At 39.3% G+C, this 23896-nt stretch overlaps 1 protein-coding gene across 6 annotated transcripts in view; it reads right to left on the bottom strand.

The window, feature by feature from the left end:
* The window catches only part of LRP1B (LDL receptor related protein 1B), a 1041366-nt gene that overhangs the window by 297764 nt on the left and 719706 nt on the right, over nucleotides 1–23896 (bottom strand). For all 6 annotated transcript variants that reach the window (XM_067472799.1, XM_067472815.1, XM_067472824.1 and 3 more), the window contains exons 8-11: nucleotides 14410–14632; nucleotides 12775–12946; nucleotides 6842–6985; nucleotides 2987–3223 (exon numbers count right to left, since the gene is read on the bottom strand). In XM_067472799.1, the coding sequence (XP_067328900.1) occupies nucleotides 2987–3223; nucleotides 6842–6985; nucleotides 12775–12946; nucleotides 14410–14632 (776 nt within the window). The remainder of the gene's footprint in view (nucleotides 1–2986; nucleotides 3224–6841; nucleotides 6986–12774; nucleotides 12947–14409; nucleotides 14633–23896) is intronic.

The following is a 23896-nucleotide window of genomic DNA, read 5'->3' as shown; positions in this document are numbered from 1 at the left end:
TAGAGGGAGAAACCGTGGAGGCCGTGACAGACTTTGTATTTCTAGGTGCAAAGATTACTGCAGATGCAGACTGTGGCCAGGAAATCAGAAGACGCTTACTTCTTGGGAGGAGAGCAATGTCCAGTCTCGATAAAATAGTAAAGAGTAGAGACATCAGACTGGCAACAAAGATCCGCCTAGTCAAAGCCATGGTATTCCCTGTAGTAACCTACGGATGTGAGAGCTGGACCTTAGGGAAGGCTGAGCGAAGGAAGATAGATGCTTTTGAACTGTGGTGTTGGAGGAAAGTTCTGAGAGTGCCTTGGACTGCGAGAAGATCCAACCAGTCCATCCTCCAGGAAATAAAGCCCGACTGCTCACTGGAGGGAAAGATACTAGAGACAAAGTTGAAGTACTTTGGTCACATCATGAGGAGACAGGAAAGCCTAGAGAAGACAATTATGCTGGGGAAAGTGGAAGGCAAAAGGAAGAGGGGCCGACCAAGGGCAAGATGGATGGATGGCATCCTTGAAGTCACTGGACTAACCTTGAGGGAGCTGGGGGTGGTGACGGCCGACAGGGAGCTCTGGCGTGGGCTGGTCCATGAGGTCACGAAGAGTCGGAGACGACTGAACGAATGAACAACAACAACTGTATATGCGGCATTGGATTATTGCCAACTTGTAAACTGCTCTGAGTCCCCTTTGGGGTGAGAAAGGTGGTATAAATATAGTAAATAAATAAATAAGTGTTGAATTATGTTCAGCATGGCTGGCTTTTAGGGACTCTGCCACTGTGAGGCAGCTGAAGGAGTCCCTGATAAGACACTATGAGGGAGCAATCCGAGGTCCCAGATACCAAATTGGCCTTCCATTGATGGTCAGTATAGAAGGGCCCCTATTACACTCAACATTTTTAAAGAGTTATAGTCCTTGAACCATTGTACCCAAAGGATCAACTGAGGCCATGGATTTGATTCAATTCAAAGTAGCTCATTCCTAAACTGGCATGACCAAAAGCAATCTTCTTTCCAAGGCACTGAAAACCAATCCAAGCCAAATCTTGTCTTTGGTGCTCATAGAGGAAAGTTTTAGTAACCCAAATACACATGGATGAATATATTACCTGTATTCTAAAGATCAAAAATCTTAATTTTCTATTAAAAGTTAAACGTGAAGAATCTTGAATCATTGCTGCAAAGCATTGCCCTGGCAGGGGAAAAAAATCACTGGCTACCAATTCAACGTGGTACTTATGACCTTAAAAGTCCTGGTTAAGATTCAGACTATCTGAAAAACTATTTCTCTCTATGTGAGATGCCTGAACAATACAGTATTCAAGTAAGGGCTTTCTCTCAATCCCACTTCTGTCAAAGACACATTTGGTGAGGACTTGGGAGAGAATCTTCTCAGTTGTTGCTCCTTGGCTATGGAGCACCTTTTTTATGAAGCACCTTTATAAGGGAGGTTCCCTGTTTGTCTGGGAAGCAAAGGCATTTTTATTTGAATGGGGTTTCAGCTATTGATTTGTGTGAGCTGAAAGATGTTTGGTGGGTCTGTCATACTTTTTACTACCCCCTCCCTCCCTTATTGTGTAATGTTTTGATTGGATTAAATATCAACATCAGCTTCTTGCTGAGACTGAAAGTATATTGGCTGCCATAGCAATTCCTTTAAGACTGAGGTTATGTGGTAAGTAAATACATATGCTATGCGATTGTAGTTAGCAATCTTTCTTCTATCTTTTGTACTGGGTGTTGTTTCTGAGCAATCTTCAAGTGTAGTCCCACATATAGTGAGCTTTAGTTGCTACATTTTCTAAATGAAGTCCTCTATCTATTCTCTAGAGTGACATAATTTAGAATTATATTCCTTTCTTATTATGTTATCTGTAGAATGTAGTGTGAATATATTCCCTTACTTCTTGGAAGGACATTGTAGGAAAAAGTGGTGCTCTGGTCCCAGCCTACTAGCTACAAAACTGAAATCTCCAAAAATGCAAGGATATGTCTTCATGTGACATTTGACTTCCTTGAACAAAGTGGTCTATTTTGGTTAGTTCAAACAGACTATTCCATGAGCACTTGCAAAGCCAGTGCACAACTCCTATTGAATTTAGTGGGATAACCGTTTTGGGGAGTTACAATAGGATTTGGTGGTAAAAAATTATTCATTAGTAATAATATTCATATAGCCAGCCTTTCTTCTGTGTTGTACAATTCCATGTCCATGCCAAACACAAATATCCTTTGAACAAGTATTTGGTAATAGTTTTCAGAAAAAGGAGGAAAAGTGTGTGATTAATAAATCATGGGCTATTAATCTAAGATTTCACTTCTCAACCACCTATTGCCCATCACTATTTCATGCAGTTCAGGTTATTCAAGAAACTTTCAGATTACATAAAGTGAATTGAGGAGAATTTAGCAAGCAATGTAGACGTGTAAGAGAATGTTAACCTATATGAATTATTGTAGTTTTTCTTTTGTTTTTACAAAAAAGTATTTCAAAGGTAATCAAATATGCTCTTTGATTTGAGATTGAGCAGAAAGAGTAGCAGAAAGATAAAAGTACAAAAATGAAAGGAATGTTTTAAAAGAATAATTGTAGTTTTAAAACTTTGGCATACTACATGAGCAATTGTCAGAAAACAGAGTAACAAGATCCTCCCAGGTACGAATGGAAGTGTATCTGTATACAGAATTACCCTTTAACTTATTGATAAAAGTCTCTCATAATTTTAGACACGTGACATACCCTGAATCCCAACAAAAATAAATCATGCTAATGCTAAAATATACTTTGCAACTGTATTTTCATAACTAATCGTGGAACAATAAAAATTTAAATTTTGAAACAATAAAAAATACCCTCCCCCAACACAAAGTAATTGAAGTAACACTTTTAAAGGGATTTGAAGTACAGAAGCAAAATTAATTAGCACCAAGTGCCCAGTCAAAACTTCTTATTTTCTGACCTTTGGAGAAATAATTCCAAACTCCACCTACCATCCTTCAAGATTGTCTCACGCTCTGAGCCATCAATTTTTTGACGTCCTATCAAGAAACTGGTAGTATCTGCAAAGTATATGTAATTGGTCTCGGAGTGAAAGTCCAGTGCTCGAGGATTGACTAAATTTTCTATTGGGATCATATATTCATCAGCTACTTTGGTATTCAGATCCATTCCCCGTATGATGCCCGGACGCCCCTTGCCATAAAAGAGGAACAGCTCATTCTTTGGTCCTGTGAAAGAAAAATTACAAACATAAACCTTCAATACCACCAAATTTCTTTACACTGAAAGCTGTCACTGTTTAATTAACTGGTGCAATTAGTGTTTTTTTTTAAAAAAATCTTCAAAACATAACACTAAGCTCTCAAATATTCCAAAAGTATCTAAACTCCAGATGACTGGTTAATTGCATTATCTTAATTGAAACACAAATTACTTCTGTGACTGAGTTATATATAATTAATCAATGTCTCTCTTGTAACAATACATGTTTCACAAATCCAATAGATCACAGGATAACATTATCGCAATTGTAAAATAGACTTTCTTGCAGTCATTTTACAATTCATTAGGATCCAGTTACTGCCATTTACTCTAGCAATAGTGTGAACTTTAGGAAATTTACAATAATTTTCCAGGTTATTTTAAAAGTAAGGAGGAAAACAATGTAAACCTAGAGATTATCTTTCACCTATATGAATATGTGCAAATGATGTATTCTGTGAGTATAACAAATGTAACACACAAACTTCAATGACATTATTTGTTGTTTGTTAACTGTAGCCAGTTTTGAAAGTGGAATGAACTTCATTTCTCTGGAACACCCACTTTGTTTAAAGACCACTTATATAACATGAACACATCACTTTACAGATGATGTCAATAATAGATATAGGAAGGATATACAGACTGTCCCCAAGTTACAAACATCCGACTTACAAATGTGTCATAGTTAAGAATGGGGGTGAGACAACAGGAAGTGAGAGAAATCTACCCCTAGGAAGGGAAATCCACTCCTGAAAGAGTTATCAGGGAAAAGATGTCTCAACTTAATTTTTCCTATCAATCTTTGTTTCCACAGCAAGCCAATTTTTTCAATATCCAATTATCAAAGGGAATCTTCTCAATGGGGCACAAACAACAAACATCACAGGGGTGTTAATCCTTCCCTGTGCTATCCAAATATAATATATTTGGCTGGAGTTACAGTTAAAAATGTACCTGTTTCAACTTACATACAAATTTGATGTAAGAACAAATCACCCCCCCCCCCACACACACACACACCTTACAGCCCAAACAAATAGGCTCTAAATAAAGTGGCCATTATTTCAATCCATTTCAATCTAGTCTCATTATTTCATGTTTAGTCATGGATCCCAGTTCCAAGATATGCAGTTATAGGTAGTCCAAAATCCCAAACACTTGTGGTTCCAAACTTTACAGATAAGGGATAGTCAACATTTGTGTTATCACACACACACACACACACACAGAGAGAAAGAGATTCTCAAACTGTACTCCTCCAGATGTTTTGGAGTTCAGTTTCCACAATTCCTAACAGCTGCTAAATTGGCTGGGACTTCTGGGAGCTGAAGTCCAAAACACCTGGAGGAACACTGTTTGAGAAACACTGTATTAAAGCATATTAAGAAGAAAGAGAGTTCAGAATGAGTGTAGATGTACTCGTTATTTTGGATAGATTGTGAGGTTAGAGTTAGGAACATAAATATTTACTTAGCTAAAACTTTGGTACTCTGAAAAATCTTAATCCTTTCATGCCTAATAAATATTGCTTCTCTCTCTTCCGTCCCTCTCTCCCTCTTTCTCTTTCTCTCTCATGCATACTTAGCTAAGGTTGTGCTAAAGGTTTTTAGAAACAATTCTTTTTTTGGTGACAACAATACAGTATGAGTGTGCAAACCAAAAAAACAATAACTCTTCATGCACCTTCATTTATTGCTGACAGGAGCAGGTTTAACAGTGAGTATAGGTGGCATAATAGGCTTGTACAGAAAAATACCTAGAAGTATCAGGGTAATTTTAACTAGGTCACTTTCATAATGCTTCAATTTGCTTCTCATTCCAGTTCAAAATGATGCTTTTTAAAACTTTATGGCTGTGAGTGATTTGGGACAAGGAACCTCTTTTATATAAAGCTGCTCAGCAATATGTTTTGTCTAAGGCTGGATCTGCACTGCCATAAAATCCAGTTTCTGAATCCAGATTATCTGCTTTGACCTGGATTATAAGAGTCTTGTTGTTGTTCATTCATTCAGTCACTTCCGACTCTTCGTGACCTCATGGACCAGCCCACACCAGAGCTCCCTGTCAGCTGTCACCAAGCCCAGCTCCTTTAAGGTCAAGCCAGTCACTTCAAGGATACCATCCATCCATCTTGCCCTTGGTCGGCCCCTCTTCCTTTCTACTTCCATTTTCCCCAGCATCATTATTTTCTCCAAGTTTTCCTGTCTTATTATTATGTGGCCAAAGTACTTCATCTTTGCTTCTCATATCCTTCCTTCCAGTGAGCAATCAGGGTTTATTTCCTGGAGTATGGACCAGTTTGATCTTCTCATAATCCAAGGCACTCTCAGAATTTTCCTCCAATACCACAGATCAAAAGTGTCTATCTTCCTTCATTCAGCCTTCTTTATGGTTCAGCTCTCACATCCATGGATTATGATGGGGAATACCATTGCTTTAATTATGCAGATCTTCATTGTCAGTGTGATGTCTCGACTCTTAACTATTTTATCGAGATTGGTCATTGCTCTCCTCCCAAGAAGTAAACATCTACTGATTTCCTGGCTGCAGTCTGCATCTGCAGTTCAAAGCAGATAATCCAGTTCAAAGAAGATAATCTGGGTTCAGAATCGGGATTATATGACAGTGCAGATGGGATCCAAGATTGTTCTGATTACCTTTTTGGTGACGTGAAATAGAACATTTTCTGCTTCAATTTTAAGGTTGTTGTAAAAAATCTCTGCTGCTGGCCATTTAAAATTTAAGCAGCCAAATGTTGCATATTTAAGAAAGCCTTTGAGTTAAATTAGCAGTATAGCTGTAAACCTGGCTACTCTGAATGACTCTTTGAGCATGTTTGTATGAGTTTTATTTTTATGTGTTTTTTTAAGTTCTATTTATATGAAATGCCTTGAAGCTCACTAATAAAAGGAAGGAAATAAATGTTTTTAAGGTAAAAACAAAACATAATGTAAGTACTACGCCGCAGTCAATATCAAAGCATTCTCGAAAGGAAAACATTTCTATAAAATTACCTGAAGTTTTTCAATTAGCAAAATAAGGAATGCAGAGTTTTGATTAACTTTGGCTCAACATTCAAATGGGCTGAAAGAGCTTTCTACATTTTTGCCCGATCAAATTAAACGTACTTTAAACAGACGGCAAAAATATTAGCACAAACCAAGAACTCAGAAGTATTTGGATATTATAATGTTATAAATGAATGGTCTCTGAAAGCCCTTAAGACAGCTTGGAAGGATTTTGTAGGATTAAGACAAAGACCATCATGGCAGTGTATCATAAGAGAAGGATAATAAGAGATATAAGATTTCAAAGAGGGTTTTTTTCCCCTTCACACTGTTCTGCCACAACTGTAAACTATTCACCTCGCTTTCTGCAGGGCCAAGCTCCTGCCAAACAGACTATAAAAAGAAATAAAAATGGCAAGTAGGGGAACATTGCCAAACACACATCACCAGCTGACAGATGAGGATAGTGCTGCTGCTGTTGCAGTTGCTACTGCTGTTAATTAACACCCAGAAATATTAGTCCCACTCTGAAATATTAGTTGCTGGCAAAGTGTCTGATTTTAAATCACATACTTTTGCATGACCTGCCATCACTTCCCAGGATGAAGCCCATCTTGCAGCGACAAGTCCTGCTTTTGTAGCTGGTGCTGAGCAAACAGATGTGTGAGCATCCCCCTGACATCCCATATGGGTCTGGGTCACAGGCATGGCTTCTGACTGCAACAAAGGAGAAACACAAAGCAGCAGGTTGAACATCTTGCAAAAAGTAAGGCCAACACATATAGCTGTATGAAGGGAGCTGAGGCAAAAGGAAAGCCTGAACACCACTGCTGGTACAGCTACACCATAGAATTAATGTAGTTTGGCACCCTTTTAAATTGACAGGGCTCAATGATATGAAATCCTAGGATTCATAATTTGTGAGGCACCAATACTCTTTGCCAGAGAAGACTAAAGACCATATAAAATGACGTATCACATGACTCAACAGCATTGAGCCATGACAATTAAAGTAGTGTCAAAATACATTAATTTTACAACATAGATGCACCACATATCTTGAGCACCCACATCCATGGAGAAGTACAGTGTTTAAGGGTTCTCAAAAAAGAAAATCAACATGCAGCCCCCACACAGCATGTATCACTTATCTCATGTAATCTCTATGGTTAGATATAGGAGAAAGGAAAGAGTGTATATGAAAATTAGGAACTATACTCTTTTAGGAGAAGAGAGTGCACTACCTCTCTCATATTGTGAATTCTTCTTCTTCATTCATCCATATGTGCCAGTGTGCTAGTTATGTGAAATTCTTTGCTTAGATTGCCACTGTTACTGAGCTCTGCCTTATATCTAATTGGTATGCAATTATGAAAGGACTTTATTGCATGGTGTCTGCGCTGTCATTGTTGCTAGGACACAGCAATTGTTTGTGACAGAACTCTCTATTATCATGGGTATAAAAGTTTCAGTAATAGCACTGATTTGCTTGTTCTTTTCATACTGTTTTCCCACAGGGATCAGAAGAATACAATGCAGAGATGCTCTATGTCATTTTGAGATGGCATGTTGGAGTAAACATAGCAAAGTTGAGTAAAGAGAGTTTCTTCACAAGAAGAAATGTTGAGTGTTCTTGTTTATACAGCTTGCTTTCCTGTTATTGCAATCTCACTGTGTGCATGTATGTGAGTGATGGGCTTTTCTGCATGGGCTCAGTACCCTATATTCACTGTGCTGTCCCAGTGTCATTCTGCAATTTCCAATGGTTATCATGGACTAAACAAAGTTAAACTCATGTTAAGGGAGGTGGGGGGGGGGTCAGGAGTTTGCCTAAAATTCCAGAGCAACCTCATGACTAAACGGCATCTGGATACCAGAACTGGGTCTAATTTGGACTGCTCCATGGTCCATAAAAACCACTGGCACCATGCCCTTTCCCCTGTGTATTTATCAGCGTAGAGAAAAGGGAGCACCTCTGCTATGTCTGCATGGTTCTGCAATGACAGTAAGGAGCTCACACAGAGCTTTGATGCCACCTCCTCTGTGGGTTGTTTCAGTTCATGGAAGGTGATCTCAGCAGTAGTATCCACAGACCTCACACCTCCAAAGATGTAGACCTTATAGAAAGGTCTAGATCAGTGTTTCTCAATCTTCCTAATGCTGCGACCTCTTAATACAGCGCCTCATGTTGTGGTGACCCCCAACCATAAAATTATTATTGTTGCTACTTCCTAACAGTAATTGTGTTCCTGTTATGAATTATAATGAAAATATCTGAAATTCAGGATTTTCATTCATTGAACCAAATTTGGCACAAATACCCAATAACAGAGCTCCATGCAGTCATGTCGGCCTTGGAGGTCTCTATGGACAACACCAGCTCTTCAGCCTAGAAATTGAGCACCAACCCCCAGACTTGGACACGACTGGACTTAATGTCAGGGGAAAACTTTTACCTTACCTTATCCAATATGCCAAATTTCAATACTGGTGGGGTTGGAGGGAGAATTTATTTTGTCATTTGGAAGTTACTGGGATTTATAGTTACTGGGATTTATAGTTCACCTACAATCAAAGAGTATTCTGAACCCCACCAACAATGGAATTGAACGAAACTTGGTGCACAGAACTCCCATGACAAAGAGAAAATGCTGGAAGTGTTTGGTAGGCATTGACCTTGAGTTTTGGAGTTGTAGTTCATCTGCATCCAGGGAGCACCGTGGACTCAAACAATGATTGATCTGGATCAAACTTGGCACAGATACTAAATATGCCCAAATGTGAACACTGGTGGAGTTTGGGGAAAATAGACCTTGACATTTGGGAGTTGGTAGTTGCTGGGATTTATAGTTCACTTTCAATGAAAGAGCATTCTGAATCCCGTCAATGATAGAATTCTGCCAAACTTCCCACATAGAACCAACAGAAATATTGTGTTTTTTGATGGTCTTTGGTGACCCCTCTAACACCCCCTCGTGACCCCCCCAGGGGTCGAGACCCCCAGGTTGAGAAACACTGGTCTAGATCTTTGGAGGTGTTATTTAATCTGGAATAAACCTGGATTTCCAGATTTATTCCAGGTTAACCTGTATCATCATGATAATGTGTCCCCTACACTGTGTTTTAGAACTAAGTGGTCTTCCCTGGAATCACCCTGGAGGTTTTCTGCTCATGACTAGTCTCATATTAACTAGACAGAGTAGATACAAGCTGTTAGATGGTTTGCAGGAGTTGCGTGTGCACGGGCAATACACCTCCCCCTGCCAGCCCAAGAAAAACCACTCACACAAGGTATTGGGATAAACAATGGCCACAACTCATTTATTGATAAAAGGAACAAGGGTTGGCAGCCATGCATGGGTCCTGGATCAAGATCGGGCAGCCCACTGCTGTCCGATACCGCGAGACACACTGGGGTGCCGCCAGCACAATACCGGGCCCAATGCACTCGGTACCCCTGAGACACCAGGCGTTCCCCCTTCACCGCTGGGGGGGGGGGAATACCAAACCAGATCCAGGGCCCATGCCCACGCCAACCAGAGTTGTGACGAAACACATGAACAACAGCAAGAACAGGTAACTGTGACAACTGACAAAACAAACTAACAACGAAGTGTTCCTGGAAACACATGTAGGGTGGATCAGCTGTTGCAGGCCCAGAGACTGAAGGTGGGCCCAAGGCAGCCTTAAGTAGGCTGCCCACGAGGGAGGAGAGGCTAGCTGTGGGCTCTCCTGCCAGGAGGCGTGGCCGGCCACTGATAGGGCCACCTTTCTGAACCGCGGGAACTTTCCCGCTGGGCGAGGGGGCTTCTGGGAAGACGAAGCCCCCCTCAGGCCAAATGGCGGAGGGGAACGCCCCTCACCGCAACCTTCATGGCCTGGTAAGTCAGGCCATGCCATTTCTGGGAGATCCAACAGAATGCAGTATAGATCTCAACAGAAATATATGCTGCAAAAAAAATTCCTATAATGAAAAAGCTTGCACTCTAGCCTTAATAAAACACAATATCTGGAATCTGGGTTGAGGTCATTCTTGCCTATTAACAGCAAACAACAAACCCAAGTAGTTTAATCTAGGCTAATGTTCATGCACAGCTATATTGGGTTGTTGTAGGGTTTTTTTCAGGCTATATGGCCATGTTCTAGAGGCATTCTCTCCTGACATTTTGCCTGCATCTATGGCAAGCATCCTCAAAGGTATCTGGGACATCTGGGACATCTAATCACCTCTCAACAAAAGATTGCCCCAGGCACTGCCAAGCCATCAAATGCTAATCAAGGTGGTCAGTTGAAACATTCACACCTAGCTCCAGCAGACAAGAGTCCTTTGTCCCACCCTGGTCATTCCACAGATATATACACCCTTTTTCCTAGGTACAACAGACCTCACTACCTCTGAGGATACTTGTCATAGAAGCAGGCAAAACATCAAAAGAGAATGCCTCTAGAACATGGCCATATAGCCCAAAAAACCCTACAACAACCCAGTGATTCCGGCCATGAAAGCCTTCGACAATACACAGCTATATTAGTTGCATGAGTGGAACTCATTGGATTAAGCTTCCATGAGTGTATAGGATTAACATTTTTATGTTAATTCTCACAATTTCCTAAGGAAATGGGCTTGATATTCATATAAATTAGCAACACTGAATTCACTAGTTGGGCAGATGTTCTGGAGATTATGTTTACTACTCTGCTTAGTATTTATTTGCCAAGAAATATCATATTGGCACTTTATGCCAGCAATTTTTCCATGAGTTTCCCATCTGTAAGAATTGCCGTTATGTTTCTTGTATTCTAAACACACATGGGCAGACCTATCACTGTGCTTGGGTATATTAATAGTATGGATGAAGCCTCTGGAGTATAACATGTAGCATTTAACCCTGAAATGTTAAGAGTAATTTCATTTTATATTTCAGTGACTTTACAAATGGTAAGATTTAAATATTTGCTCACAATATATGAGAGAAAAATAAGAGAAGGATTACAAAGGATAATTTTCATAACGTTTGTGAAGGGCCTCCCAACAAAGGATAGTTCATGAGGGAGAATATAAGGATACAAATAACCTGAACTTGAACTGTGGAAGTATTTTATGGTCAACCAATCCATTACTGATGACAAACAGTGGTTTAGAACCAAAATAGCTTCCTTAGGTTGTGGAAAGGAGCCACAACTTTGGGTTTTATCCACATACTGATGGCACCAAACACCCAAATCCATGAAACATTTCCCAGCAATTTAATATCTATGTTAAATAGTATAGCTGACCATAAAGTGTCTCTGGGGGCAGAGGCGGCCCTAGGTAATTTTCAACAGTAAGCAAGCAGTATTTTGCCCCCCCCCCCCCCCAACCAATCACTGATATATATATTCTGTTTGTTGTGGGAGTTCTGTGTGCCATATTTGGTTCAATTCCATCATTGGTGGAGTTCAGAATGCTCTTTGATTGTAGGTGAACTATACATCCCAGTAACGACAACTCGCATATGTCAAGGTCTATTTTCCTCCAAGAGCACCTCAAGAGCGCCTCTGGGCAAAATCAACTATACTGCAAATGCTAACTCTGCGTAATGGGTTGAGCCGCCCCTGTCTGGGAGACCCTAAAGGGCAATGGCGAAGGTGTCAAACAGGAGTTCACAAGCACCATCTTCTGGGTTCACCCCTCCAGGAAGGAATAAGGGCACTGCAAACCAGTGCCCACACGTTCTATCCATGCAAGGTGACTAAGAAGTATACTATATTGATGGTATCAAAGGTTGCCAATGTATCCAACAGGGACACACTCCCCCTGTCTAGTTCTTTCTGAATGCCCTCCAACAAGGTGACCAAAGTGGTCTCTGCACTGGAATCAGAACTGACACCAAATTGAAATGCATCTAGAAAATCCATTTCATCCTGAAACCCTTTGATCTGAAAGGCTGACACATGCTCCAGACTCTTGCCTAAAAATTGAATGTTAGAAACTGCCACACATTTATGCAGAATGGTGGGATCCAGGTATGGATTTTTAAAAGCCTCCTTCAGGCAGGTTAGAACTCTGCCCTTTTTTAGTGACACTGTAACTACTCCCTCTACCCTCTTGATTTCTATAAATATAGTTTTGTTTTATTTTTATGCCCCTTTGACCTCTCTATCATTCTGAGAACTTGGATTCAGACAAAGTATCTGTGGTGGCAGCATTAAATATAGAGACACAATATACTTCAAGGAACTATAAACCCTTGCTCATTGCTTTAAAAGTTTAGCATAGGATCAAATGCATATCCTGTACTACTCTCTCCCCTCCTACCTCAGTCTGGATTTGCAGAAGACATATCAGACATGAAATTACATGTTCCTCTCAGTTAAAAGTACATGGGATCAATATAAATGAAAATTCAAGATAATTAGCGATGGTTGAATATACAGTTTGTGACTTAGAGCTATATTAAAATAAGATTGGCATCTCTACCTACAATCAATAGTAACATAGTGACAGGCTGCAATGAAAGCCTTACCTGTTGGTTGGATTCTTTTATGGTAGACATGGATTTCTTGGGCATTTTCAAATCTAAGCAACAGTTGGGTATTTGAACCATTGAATCTGTTTATTTGTAACACACTAAAGTTGTCCAAGTTTGTTGCATATAAATAGTCTTCAAATACTGTTAATCCATAAAGATGTCTAACCTGAGGGGTTGAAAATATATAATTATCTGATTTTATCACAACTTGTTTGAATCAAATGGTAATGCAAGGCCACCAACAGAAATGAATAATGGGAACACATTTAGAAAATCGATCATTGCTAATGAAAAACTCATTAATAACAAACCACAAATGGATTCTGCTTTCTTTTCACTTGCACAATATAATTTTCTTTTGAATTAACTCGCTAGAAGTGTAAAGAGGTTTTGTTAATTAAAAAACCCATGAAATGCCACAGAAATAATACCAAACTCTCTCTAACTGTGAGCCATTTAAAATACTTTGGAGCACAATGATAGTTTTGCTGATGTCAGATAGTCATCAGAAGCAAGAAATGGAAAACTAACAGTATGGATAGTAGTTGTTGTAAGGATAAGAATCAAGTTTCTGTTGTATTGTCTTAAATACAGAAGCATAGGGATGATATCAAAGCATTTTAAAGTGGAGGCACCCACTTTGCTCCTTTAGAATTCTGGGATATGTAGTTTAGGGCAGGGCCTTTGGAATTCTCAGTCAGAGGGGCCCTCAGCCTCCATGCATTTCCCAGAATTCTGCAGGAGAAAGACACACAATAGGAAAACAGATGCCTCTGCTTTTGAGCGCTAATGTGATATTGTCCATTATTCTCCCACACAATGAAATCTGTGAGGTCCCAAGATCAAAGATTAGAATTCAGCCAAATGTTTAATTAAATCATAGTTGTGGAGTTCTTCCTAGATATTTCATATTGCAAGAGGAGAGAGTCATGTCTTTGACTTTACTGGCAAATAAAAACAATAAAAAAAACCCACCAAGGGAAAATCTTTAAGATTATCCTTTCTATGATATGCTATATGCAGATTTGGTTGAGCATTTTTAAAATGACATAGTCTGGCTTAGAACAGTTTGACAAGCACTTTAAACAACAATTCTACAAAATGTATAAAACACTACAACATAAGGAAATGATTAGAAAAAATGATAATGCCTTTACATGACCAATTCTTATAAATAGAACAAGTTTTCTTCACATTTTAATATCTATTTCCCAAATGCCTCATTGGCCATTTGATGCAGATTTTAACATTATAAAACATTAAAGAAATTTGGGTGGTTGCCATAAACCACACAGACTAATTTATTGTAAGAATATTTTCTTCTTAAAAGGGCAATTGTGCCCTAGCCATGACTTGGTAAACCAATGCCAGTGTCCTCTTGGTTCAGCTTTAAAAATGCTATCAAAAACACACGAACAAACAACACTCATGCTGAAAGTACTTACATTTAATGAAAACAGGCACAAAATGAGCCAATAAAGGCTCACGTGACTGTGAAAATATATGAAATAAACATTCTGTAAAATCATTCAGTAAAATATACATTAGCCTTAATGGCTCTCTCACACACAAATAAACACATGCCAGTGTGTATTCAAAGCAATGCTGTAAATAAGCAAAAATACTTACTAGTCGACCTTCAATTATTGTATGTCTATTGTGTCCTTGATAGTCAACCACTCCCACAGAGTCCAGATAGACATCAACCCAGTAAATGTATTTATTGATCAGGTCAAGAGTAATGGCAGTGGGCTGCTCTATTTTAGATACTACTAGCCTTGTTCTGTTCATCCCATCCATGTCACATTTTTCAATTTTAGCAGCATTGCCATAATCCGTAAAGAAGAGTTTTCTGTGGGGAAAAATTAAGATGTGCATCATGCATCTTTGATGGAAAGTCTATAAGTTGCATCCTACATTAAAAGTCCTCTTTCTGATTTATGTTAGTATTCTTGCCTATTGACATCAAGAAAGGGACCTGTCTCAGTCCTTTGCAGGAAAAAACCCCATAAGATCCAAAAACATCACAGCGTAAGTTTGTGCATGCCAAAATAAATGTCTTAGTCTTGAAGGTGCCACAAGAATCTTCATTGTTTTAAAAGATCATACCCAGTAATTGAGAACATAAATAGTATTGAAACTTAAAGGGCTAATAAACTAAAATAAAGCTATCGTTATTAGTTTATATAATGATTCCCCCTAAAAGGTGTGTTAAGATTGTTTTAATATAAAATAAATATATACTGTTATATCAATTTTATTAGCATCAATCCTAAGCAGTTTTGTAGGCTTGGTTGATAAAAAAAATAGTTCAAAACTTGTTTTGGATCTCGTTTTGTGTTTTTGCTGGTGGTTCAATTCTAAATTAACTTCCAATTTTTTCTGAATTTTTTTTAGAAGTGACTGTGCAATATGCGGAAAACAGCACTGGCACTGTGGAAAGTCGAGGGCTTTTTCCCTTCCTCATTTTTTACACCAATCTTGAAACTTGATATACTTCTTCAAAACATCCTTCTCTGTTAGCATACCAAACTTCAACATGTTCAGATGATCCACCGATTTTAAAGAATTTTTAAAAACAATTTTAGAAATAACGTATTAAAATTGAAATAAAAGAGCTACCTCCTTGAATTTTTTAAGGAAATGACAAACAGTTATAAGGGATCACTGTCTCCAACTTTCAGACACATTCATACTGCTTGTGTAGCTGAGGCCCAGCAAGGTTGGGTAATGCAGCATCAAGTCCCCAAAACATGCCCCAGAAAAAAGGGAGAGGCCCCAATAAAACATAGGAAAGCTTTACTGTGAGCAAAAAAAGAAATGTCCAAAAATGAATTTATTAATTTCACCCTCTCCCTGCCTTCCAAACATACTTTTCCTTCTTTCTCTCTCTTCTCTGGTTCCAAACCCTTCCCTTCTCCCTTCCCTTCCTCCGTTTTCAGAAACTCATTTCTTCTGGCTCCAACCCCTTTCTTCCACCACACACCCAACAGCAACAAGCAGCAGCAAAAATGGTCCAACCTCCCCTCTCCCTTCCCTGGCTGACAATGAGCCTTCCAGTCATGTGCTTGGGTTTATATATAGCAATGTCTGCCAGACGCTGCAAACCCCTCCCCAAAACATAACTCCTGATTGGCTGGGAGGCTTCACCTCCCAGCAGGCCTAGCTGCATTAAAAATGCTTCATCATAGTTCTGCATCCCTGAAATCCATCACTCAAGGCAATTCGAAACTATAGGGGACTACAGCCTTGGGGAAATTTGGCAGAAGTCCCTTTGGAAGGCAAAAACATCTGATTTTTTTTTCTAAGTTATGCCACATCCGAGCAAACGCTTCCAACCCTACAGTTTATGCAAAATCCCCTGCTCAACTTACTGGGCAGGGAAGTTGTGATGGCAGGTGACCCCTCCACCTACCATCCACCTGCTGACTATTTAAGTCGGCATGCTGCCTGCCCCATCTCAGTTGCCTTCAAGCTTTCCCCACCCTTGGCTATTATGTTTTGTGTTTTTGCTTTTTCCTCTGTCACAACTTAGGGGTGGCCCTGGATCTGGTTTGGGATTGTTTTCCCTTTTGGCAAGGGTTCTTCCCAGTTTCCCAGTTCTTCCCAGAGTCGCCCTCGGGCTGAGAGTGGCGGTTAACAAGTGCAAATAATAATAATAATAATAATAATAATAATAATAATAATAGTTTCCTGTGGGGAGTGTGGCAGTGCAGGGTACCTGGTGCAGTAAGGGATGGGAACCTGCATTGCATCTCCCTCCCCCTGTTGGCTGGGGGGGGGGGGGGAGAACATATAGCAGATATTTCTCATATATTGTTCAGATTCTGAACACAATAATTGTGGAAATAAGTTTCAGTAAAACCAAGTAGAAGAAATAAAAAACAATTACACCACTAGAAAGGTAAATACAACCTACTGGTATTTGATACAGAGATACAATCCAGACCTCATAATTATCTCATCTAACCCAAAGCATAGCATCTCACATACAGCAAACTATTGACACATTAATCTTATCCATTTAAAAGAATAAAAAAAACCTAATCCCTAAAAAAGCTCCAGTGCATTTATCTCTCCCTAGATTTGACTCACTGATTCATTCAGGGTAGAACTAACAGGAATCTATCAAACGGTAGCTCCAAAGCTTCTATGTCTGTTATTGGATTAGCAACCACTATGTTTAGTAAACACAAATCAATTTCAATTAACCTGACAATATTTTAACGAGATTACTTTCTCATGAGACTAAATTACATTTGCAAATAGAAGACCATCTTGCCATGGCTTTAACACTATCAAGAATAATCTGATTTCTGAGAATGAATGTTATAATATTGCTGGGAAAATCAATGGATGACTTTATAGACTTAGTAAAAGGGCTGTTAAGTACAAGAATTAAGAAGAAGAATGCCTGCCTTGATTAAGTATTTAAAAAAATAGCCAGATTTAGCCATTCAAAATGTTGTAGCATCCATGAAGGGCAAGGACCAACTAAAGTTAAGCACCTGTAAATCCCACTTATTTCAATTAGAAATAATTAAACACACAGTTCTATGCCATATCAGGCCACAAGTGCCTGAAAGTTTAGGAAACAACAGTAATTTTATCCAGAATTATATTTGAAAGATCTCTGGGGGTCTTCTAGTAGTCCATCTGGGTTTTTGCAGTTCCAAATTCACAAACTCAAGAGATGTGTTCTCTCTTATTAAGTGGTGACATTCGACACCGATCAACAGCTACAAGGAAATATTGGGTCCACATCCTTGGCTAGTTCCTGATAAAGGCCCAGAAAAACCTCTACATAAACCACATAAATCAATGGCCAAGTGCCAATGGTGCACTTCTGCTGGATCCTGCTGCTATGATCAGAAACAGCTAGCTTTCTATGTATACTGCAAAATTCTCTGTAGCAGAAGTTTGGCATTATAGAGGACTACTGAAGGAAGAGTAAAAAACTTAAGCACACTCCATAAACCTGAGACATATGTTTCAATATTGTCCACAATATGTAGCACTGACTTCCTTTTAATCTAGTTAGATTATATCCTGCTTTTCTATTGTAGCGGTCAGCGGAAGAGAACAATTATAAAAATATATTTTAAAAAAATGAATATGAAAAAGACATACCTTGAGAGAGAGCTCTGAAGCAGGGAGGTGGTAGAGAGAGGCGAAGTGTTCAAAAGACGAAAAGTAAATAATTATGGAGGCAAGGAAGTTAAATATTAACTGGAACATGACATTTGGGAAACAATAGTTTGACATCAAAGGCAAATAATGTTGGCAGCCAGACAAGTGCTGTTGGCAGTCAGTCAAGGAAACTTGCGTAAACAAAGTGGAACACCTAAAAAGTCAGATAGGAAGAGAGCGGCCTCTGGTGGGTCAGTAAGGTAAATAGCAGGCAACTTCAGATATATTCTAAAAGGTATTTCGAATATGGGAATAATTAAGATTGGAAACAATTGGAGTACGTCATTGTAATGCGTCATTGTGATGTATGGGAAAAGGTCATGCGTAATGCCTCTGTAAATGATTATGTTTGTGCAAATGTCAAGGACAGTTGTGCGCATGTCTAGACCAGTGGATTCTGCTATAAATATTGAACCCAAACTGACTGTCAAGCACGTTTTCAGATCATGTTCTGAGCGTCCTATCAACTTGATAGTAAATATGCCTGGAATCAAATTGTGGTCTCCGTCTTCTTCCTGCTTGATTGCGCTCGAAAAGGATCACGGGAAAACTGCCGCAACAAATGGGGGCTCGTCTTGGGATCCAGAGCCAACGAGAGGAATAGAGATGAAGCCTCATTTGAGGGCTTGATGGCCCCCCACTCAGCGGGTCGGGTAAGACGATGATCAGAAGGGGCAATACGGGTACCCATTGAAAGAAATGACCCGGCTGGTCCTCGTCTTCCCTGCCTCCAGACTGGGGGACATTGAGAGCTTTGATTCCATGGCACAGGTAAAAGGAAAAAGGCCTTAAAAAAGAAAAAGGGGTACTTTGGAAGTACATTGGGGAATGTTTCACTGTGGGATTACTGCAGAAATCAAGTGAAAACCCCTTGAGTGATTGTTTTCGCCACAGAAATCACACTCACAGGTTAGAAGAATACCCTTTCAGGGGGAAAGTAATAAGTCTGTTTTGTGTTTTTGTGATTGTCTTGGTTAATGTGTCCATATGTGATTGTCTTGGTTTGTGTCCATATGTTTTACCCTTTCTTGCTGCTTTGCAACCCTATGCACACATTTGTGTATCAATGCCTGTTTTTGTGTGGAAAGGTGTATAATGAAAAGAGACAAATGGTTTCAGGCTTCCGGGAAAAAGCCAAAATGGAAAAGAAAAAGAAAAATGAAAAATGAGAAAAATGAGAGAAAAAAAGGAAATGCTACGTACAATATGATGAAATGGTGCCTGTCTTTTGGGACAAGGAGAAAATGATCGTTTACATTTTCTGGATAACATAAATGTATGTGGATGACTAGAAAAAGGAAAAAGAATGTGTGGAAACTGTTTGTGTTGGGAAAGAAGAAATAATCTTTACAGGTTTCCAATAAAAGGGAAAAAGAGGATAATTCAGAAAACCTGGAAAAGTACACATGATATGGAAAATGCCAAGTTTATATGTTTTCATGTGGGTAAGCAAAATTGAGAAGAAGAAAAGGTATGTGAAGAAAGTATGTGTAGGGAAGTAAGGAAAAAGTAAAAGTATAGGGCCAATCACAGGGGAAAAACCAATATATGTGATTGCCTAGAACAGGGTAGAATTGAAGTGAGAAATGCAGAGAGAGAATATAGAGGAAGTGGTGATGAAATGATAGAAAGAGAAATGCAAAGATCTAGCATTTGCTTAATAATAGAAACCTGAAATGTTGAGATGTGAAAGAATAGATTCCCTCTTTGAAAGTTCAGATAAATGTGTGGCAATATTGCAGTTTGGAATAAGTAAATGTATGTTAAATTATTATACGTTTAAACATTTGATGGGTTAAAAGAGAGAAATTAATTATTATGTGGTGAGAATATTCAAGAATGGCCAACTTGAATGTCCTCACTAGGAAAAGGGAAAGAAAAATTGGAAACTTTTTGAAAGAGAAAAAATTGGGAAACTATACCATACAGGAGAAAAGTGGTGACAATTTGAGGTACATTTACATTTAGAAGATTTTGTGGGAAGAGCGGTGAAAAGGAAAAATTGGATGTTATAAAGATATTTGTTTAATATATTTTATTAATCGATATGTACACCCCCTCTTAAAAAGTCCAAAATGTCGGCAATTGAATTGATAAGTGAATGAAGATAGATGAGGGCGATATGATGTGGAAGTAAAAAGGAGAATTAAGCATTAAGAAGTACAAATTTTGGAAATGTTAAATGATTTTACATTGGCCTGTTATAGAACCCTCTGTTTTGTTAGAAGACCCAGAGTGGCTGGAAAAACTTTGGAAATGTGATTCCTGTGGAAAAAGGTGGAAAGGGTCTACTGCCTGATGAATGTCCTAATGCTATGAGGAAGTGCCAAATTGCGGATGAGTTAAGCCTGCTTAAAAAAGGAAATCATACAGTGACTGACCCTGACTTACAATTTAGGAGTTGATCGACGGTAAAAAGAGCTAATTGCATCGTACATCAATAAGAAGATATTTCAAAGACTTAAAAATATAAGAGGATAAAAGTTGCTCTGAATAAGAGAGAGAGCCAACATCTGGAAGCTGTAAGAAGAAAGAAGAAAGAAGGAAAGAAGATTGGATGGACCTTTCAAAGTTGGGAGTGGGCTATTGTGAGATTCCTTATTGTTTTAGGATTGGTGTGGTTGTGTTACAATTATAGACATGTTTTTGGGGGAAAGCGTATTCACGTAGGCATGTGGTATATTAAATACCTGATTAAGTTGAGTGTACTCATCCCGAAGGTAGTACAAGGGGGGATGGGAGCAAAACATATTCCATCAGATGAGTCAGGATAGAGCAAAGGAGACAGAAGTTACTTGAGTGTTGGATTTGTAGTCATGGACCCACTTCCCAGCGTGAGGAATGGCCACAAATGGTGGGAACGTTATTAAGTTATTAAGAATGGAGCACTTTACAGCCTCAAAATTATGAGATGATTGAAATCTTACTTGATCCAGAACAAAGCTATAGTGACACATAAAGGGATCTCACTGGAGGCCCAGCATGTATCACCTAGGAATGAAATAAGAGGGACACGAAGATCAGGGAAACCCTCTCCATACTCACCAAATAGAACTTGGTCATTATCAAAATTGCAATCTCCTCCTCCATGTATTTAGAACAGAGGCTACTGAGGACATCAGCCTCCTAGCCCGGTTGGAACATTCTAAAAGGATGAAAAGGGATTTGATGATGTTGTTTCATTGGAACTGGGTATCCACATTAAGTAGGCCCAAGCAAAAGCTGCCAGCAAAAACCGTGACCAGCCGAGGACCCCCAGCAGGGAGGTACCGCAGGGTCAAGGGGAACCCCCTTTGAGAGACTACCAAATGAAAGATCACAGCGGAGTCGAGGGGAACCAAATCCTGCCAGAATGGTAAAGGAGGTGGAAACCCATCAGACTGTGCCACAAGTCTCTGGTAACAAAGGGAAGGTTACCCACCCCGGGCTGTAACGGATTTGTGGGCAGTGGGCAGGAAAGATTTTGCCACCTTTTTGGGTTGGAATATGTATAGGTACCCTAATGTTAGCAGATGTGACAATATATGTATGGAACAACCATCCTAGATGACGTGGAAAAAAGAACAGCGTTTAGAAAGAGTTTATGATGAAGAGGTTGGATATGGTCCAGAAAGAACTTGTTTAAGTGAAGGAGAAAGGTTGGGAGCCATCTCGTTCCCTGCTATGGGTTTAGCTTTGAATATAAGACAGATTTGGAAAAAAACTCTCAGTTCAAGATGAAAGTTTGGAAAACAAAGTTGTGGCTGGAATAAGGACTTTGCAACTATAAGGATAAGACCTCTTTATGAAGTTACAAAGGGGGGTGAACGGGAACCATTTAATTGGACCTCCAAATGTGCCCAAACATTTACATAGTTAAAAAGCAAGCTTTGATGCAAGCATCAGCCTGGGGCTTGTTTGAATTGAAGATGCCATTCACACTTTATGTTGGTGAACGAGATGGAATAGCAGTGGGGGTGCATACCCAGCTATTAGGAACATGGCCGAGACCAGTAGCCTACTTGTCTAAGCAAAATTGACCCTGTAGCAAAAGGATGACCAACTTGTCTATGTGCTGTAGCTACTAGGGGCCTGCTGACTCAGGAAGCTGATAAATTGACTTTGGGACAAGAGTTGATAGTTAAAACTCCTCATTCAATAATGGCTATCATGGACTATAGAGGATATCAATGGTTCATAAATAGCCGTATGCAAAAATATCAGATTTTATTATGTGAAAACCCTTAAATCAAGTTACGGATTTGCAGTGCGTTAAATCCTGGTTCACTCCTGCCTGTTGAAAGGGAAATGCTTCAACATGATTGTATAGAAATTGTGAATGAGATATATTCCAATAGACTTGATATAAAAGATTAGCCATGGCCTGAGGTAGATGACACTCTTTTTACAGATGGAAGCAGTTTGATGGAAAATGGGAAAAAGATATGTTGGATATGTAATAATAAGTACAACTACTGTGTGGGAAGCAGAACCACTTCTTTTAAACACCTCAGCTCAGAAGGCAGAACTGATAGCACTAATTAGAGCTCTGGAGTTATCAGAAGGAAAAATATAGTCAACATGTATACAGATTCTAAATATGCATATGGAGCATTATATAAGGTAAAGGGACTACTACATTCTGCTGGGAGATAAATACAATATAGTGAGACCATTTTGAGATTGTTAGATGCTGTTTGGGTTCCTGCATCAGTAGCAGTAATGCACTGCAGAGTACATCAATGAGACGAGGAACGTGTGACCTATGGAAACTGGTATGCTGACACCACAGCAAAGGCCGCGACCCGAAAGGGACGAGGAAAAGAGCTGGTCATAACCCCTTTGCAGATAAGAGACTGGATACATTGTACTGGAATGAAGAAAGTATCACCTGAATGGACTGCGACTCTTGATCCTAAGGATTCTTTGAGACTTTGTATCATCAAACCAACAGTGCCATGAGATCCAGAACGAGGACTACGGCTCTGGTTTTGACCACATATCCGAAAGCGGGTTAAATACATCAGACAGAAGATTAAGGAGCACTGTGAAGATGCCAACGTGTGTGGAACATTCTTCAATAACTGTGATAAATGATTGTGTTAAAATGTTATTTTTGCTAAAAATGTAATTGCGTGAGTTTGCGAGACTACTGTAAACATCCGCTCGCAAAAAGGGGGGAATGTAGCGGTCAGCGGAAGAGAACAATTATAAAAATATATTTAAAAAAAATGAATATGAAAAAGACATACCTTGAGAGAGAGCTCTGAAGCAGGGAGGTGGTAGAGAGAGGCGAAGTGTTCAAAAGACGAAAAGTAAATAATTATGGAGGCAAGGAAGTTAAATATTAACTGGAACATGACATTTGGGAAACAATAGTTTGACATCAAAGGCAAGTAATGTTGGCAGCCAGACAAGTGCTGTTGGCAGTCAGTCAAGGAAACTTGCGTAAACAAAGTGGAACACCTAAAAAGTCAGATAGGAAGAGAGCGGCCTCTGGTGGGTCAGTAAGGTAAATAGCAGGCAACTTCAGATATATTCTAAAAGGTATTTCGAATATGGGAATAATTAAGATTGGAAACAATTGGAGTACGTCATTGTAATGCGTCATTGTGATGTATGGGAAAAGGTCATGCGTAATGCCTCTGTAAATGATTATGTTTGTGCAAATGTCAAGGACAGTTGTGCGCATGTCTAGACCAGTGGATTCTGCTATAAATATTGAACCCAAACTGACTGTCAAGCACGTTTTCAGATCATGTTCTGAGCATCCTATCAACTTGATAGTAAATATGCCTGGAATCAAATTGTGGTCTCCGTCTTCTTCCTGCTTGATTGCGCTCGAAAAGGATCACGGGAAAACTGCCGCAACACTATCTTAATAAAAAAGGTGAAAATCTTCTAGGTACCCAAAGATGAGAGAGAAAAGGTTTCTCTGAAGAATGAA

This window comes from Anolis sagrei, chromosome 1 (genome assembly GCF_037176765.1).
Source record: "Anolis sagrei isolate rAnoSag1 chromosome 1, rAnoSag1.mat, whole genome shotgun sequence".
NCBI classification, from domain to species: Eukaryota; Metazoa; Chordata; class Lepidosauria; order Squamata; family Dactyloidae; genus Anolis; species Anolis sagrei.
The sequence above is the reverse complement of the archived record's forward strand: the minus strand, read 5'-3'. Positions and strand labels throughout refer to the sequence as shown.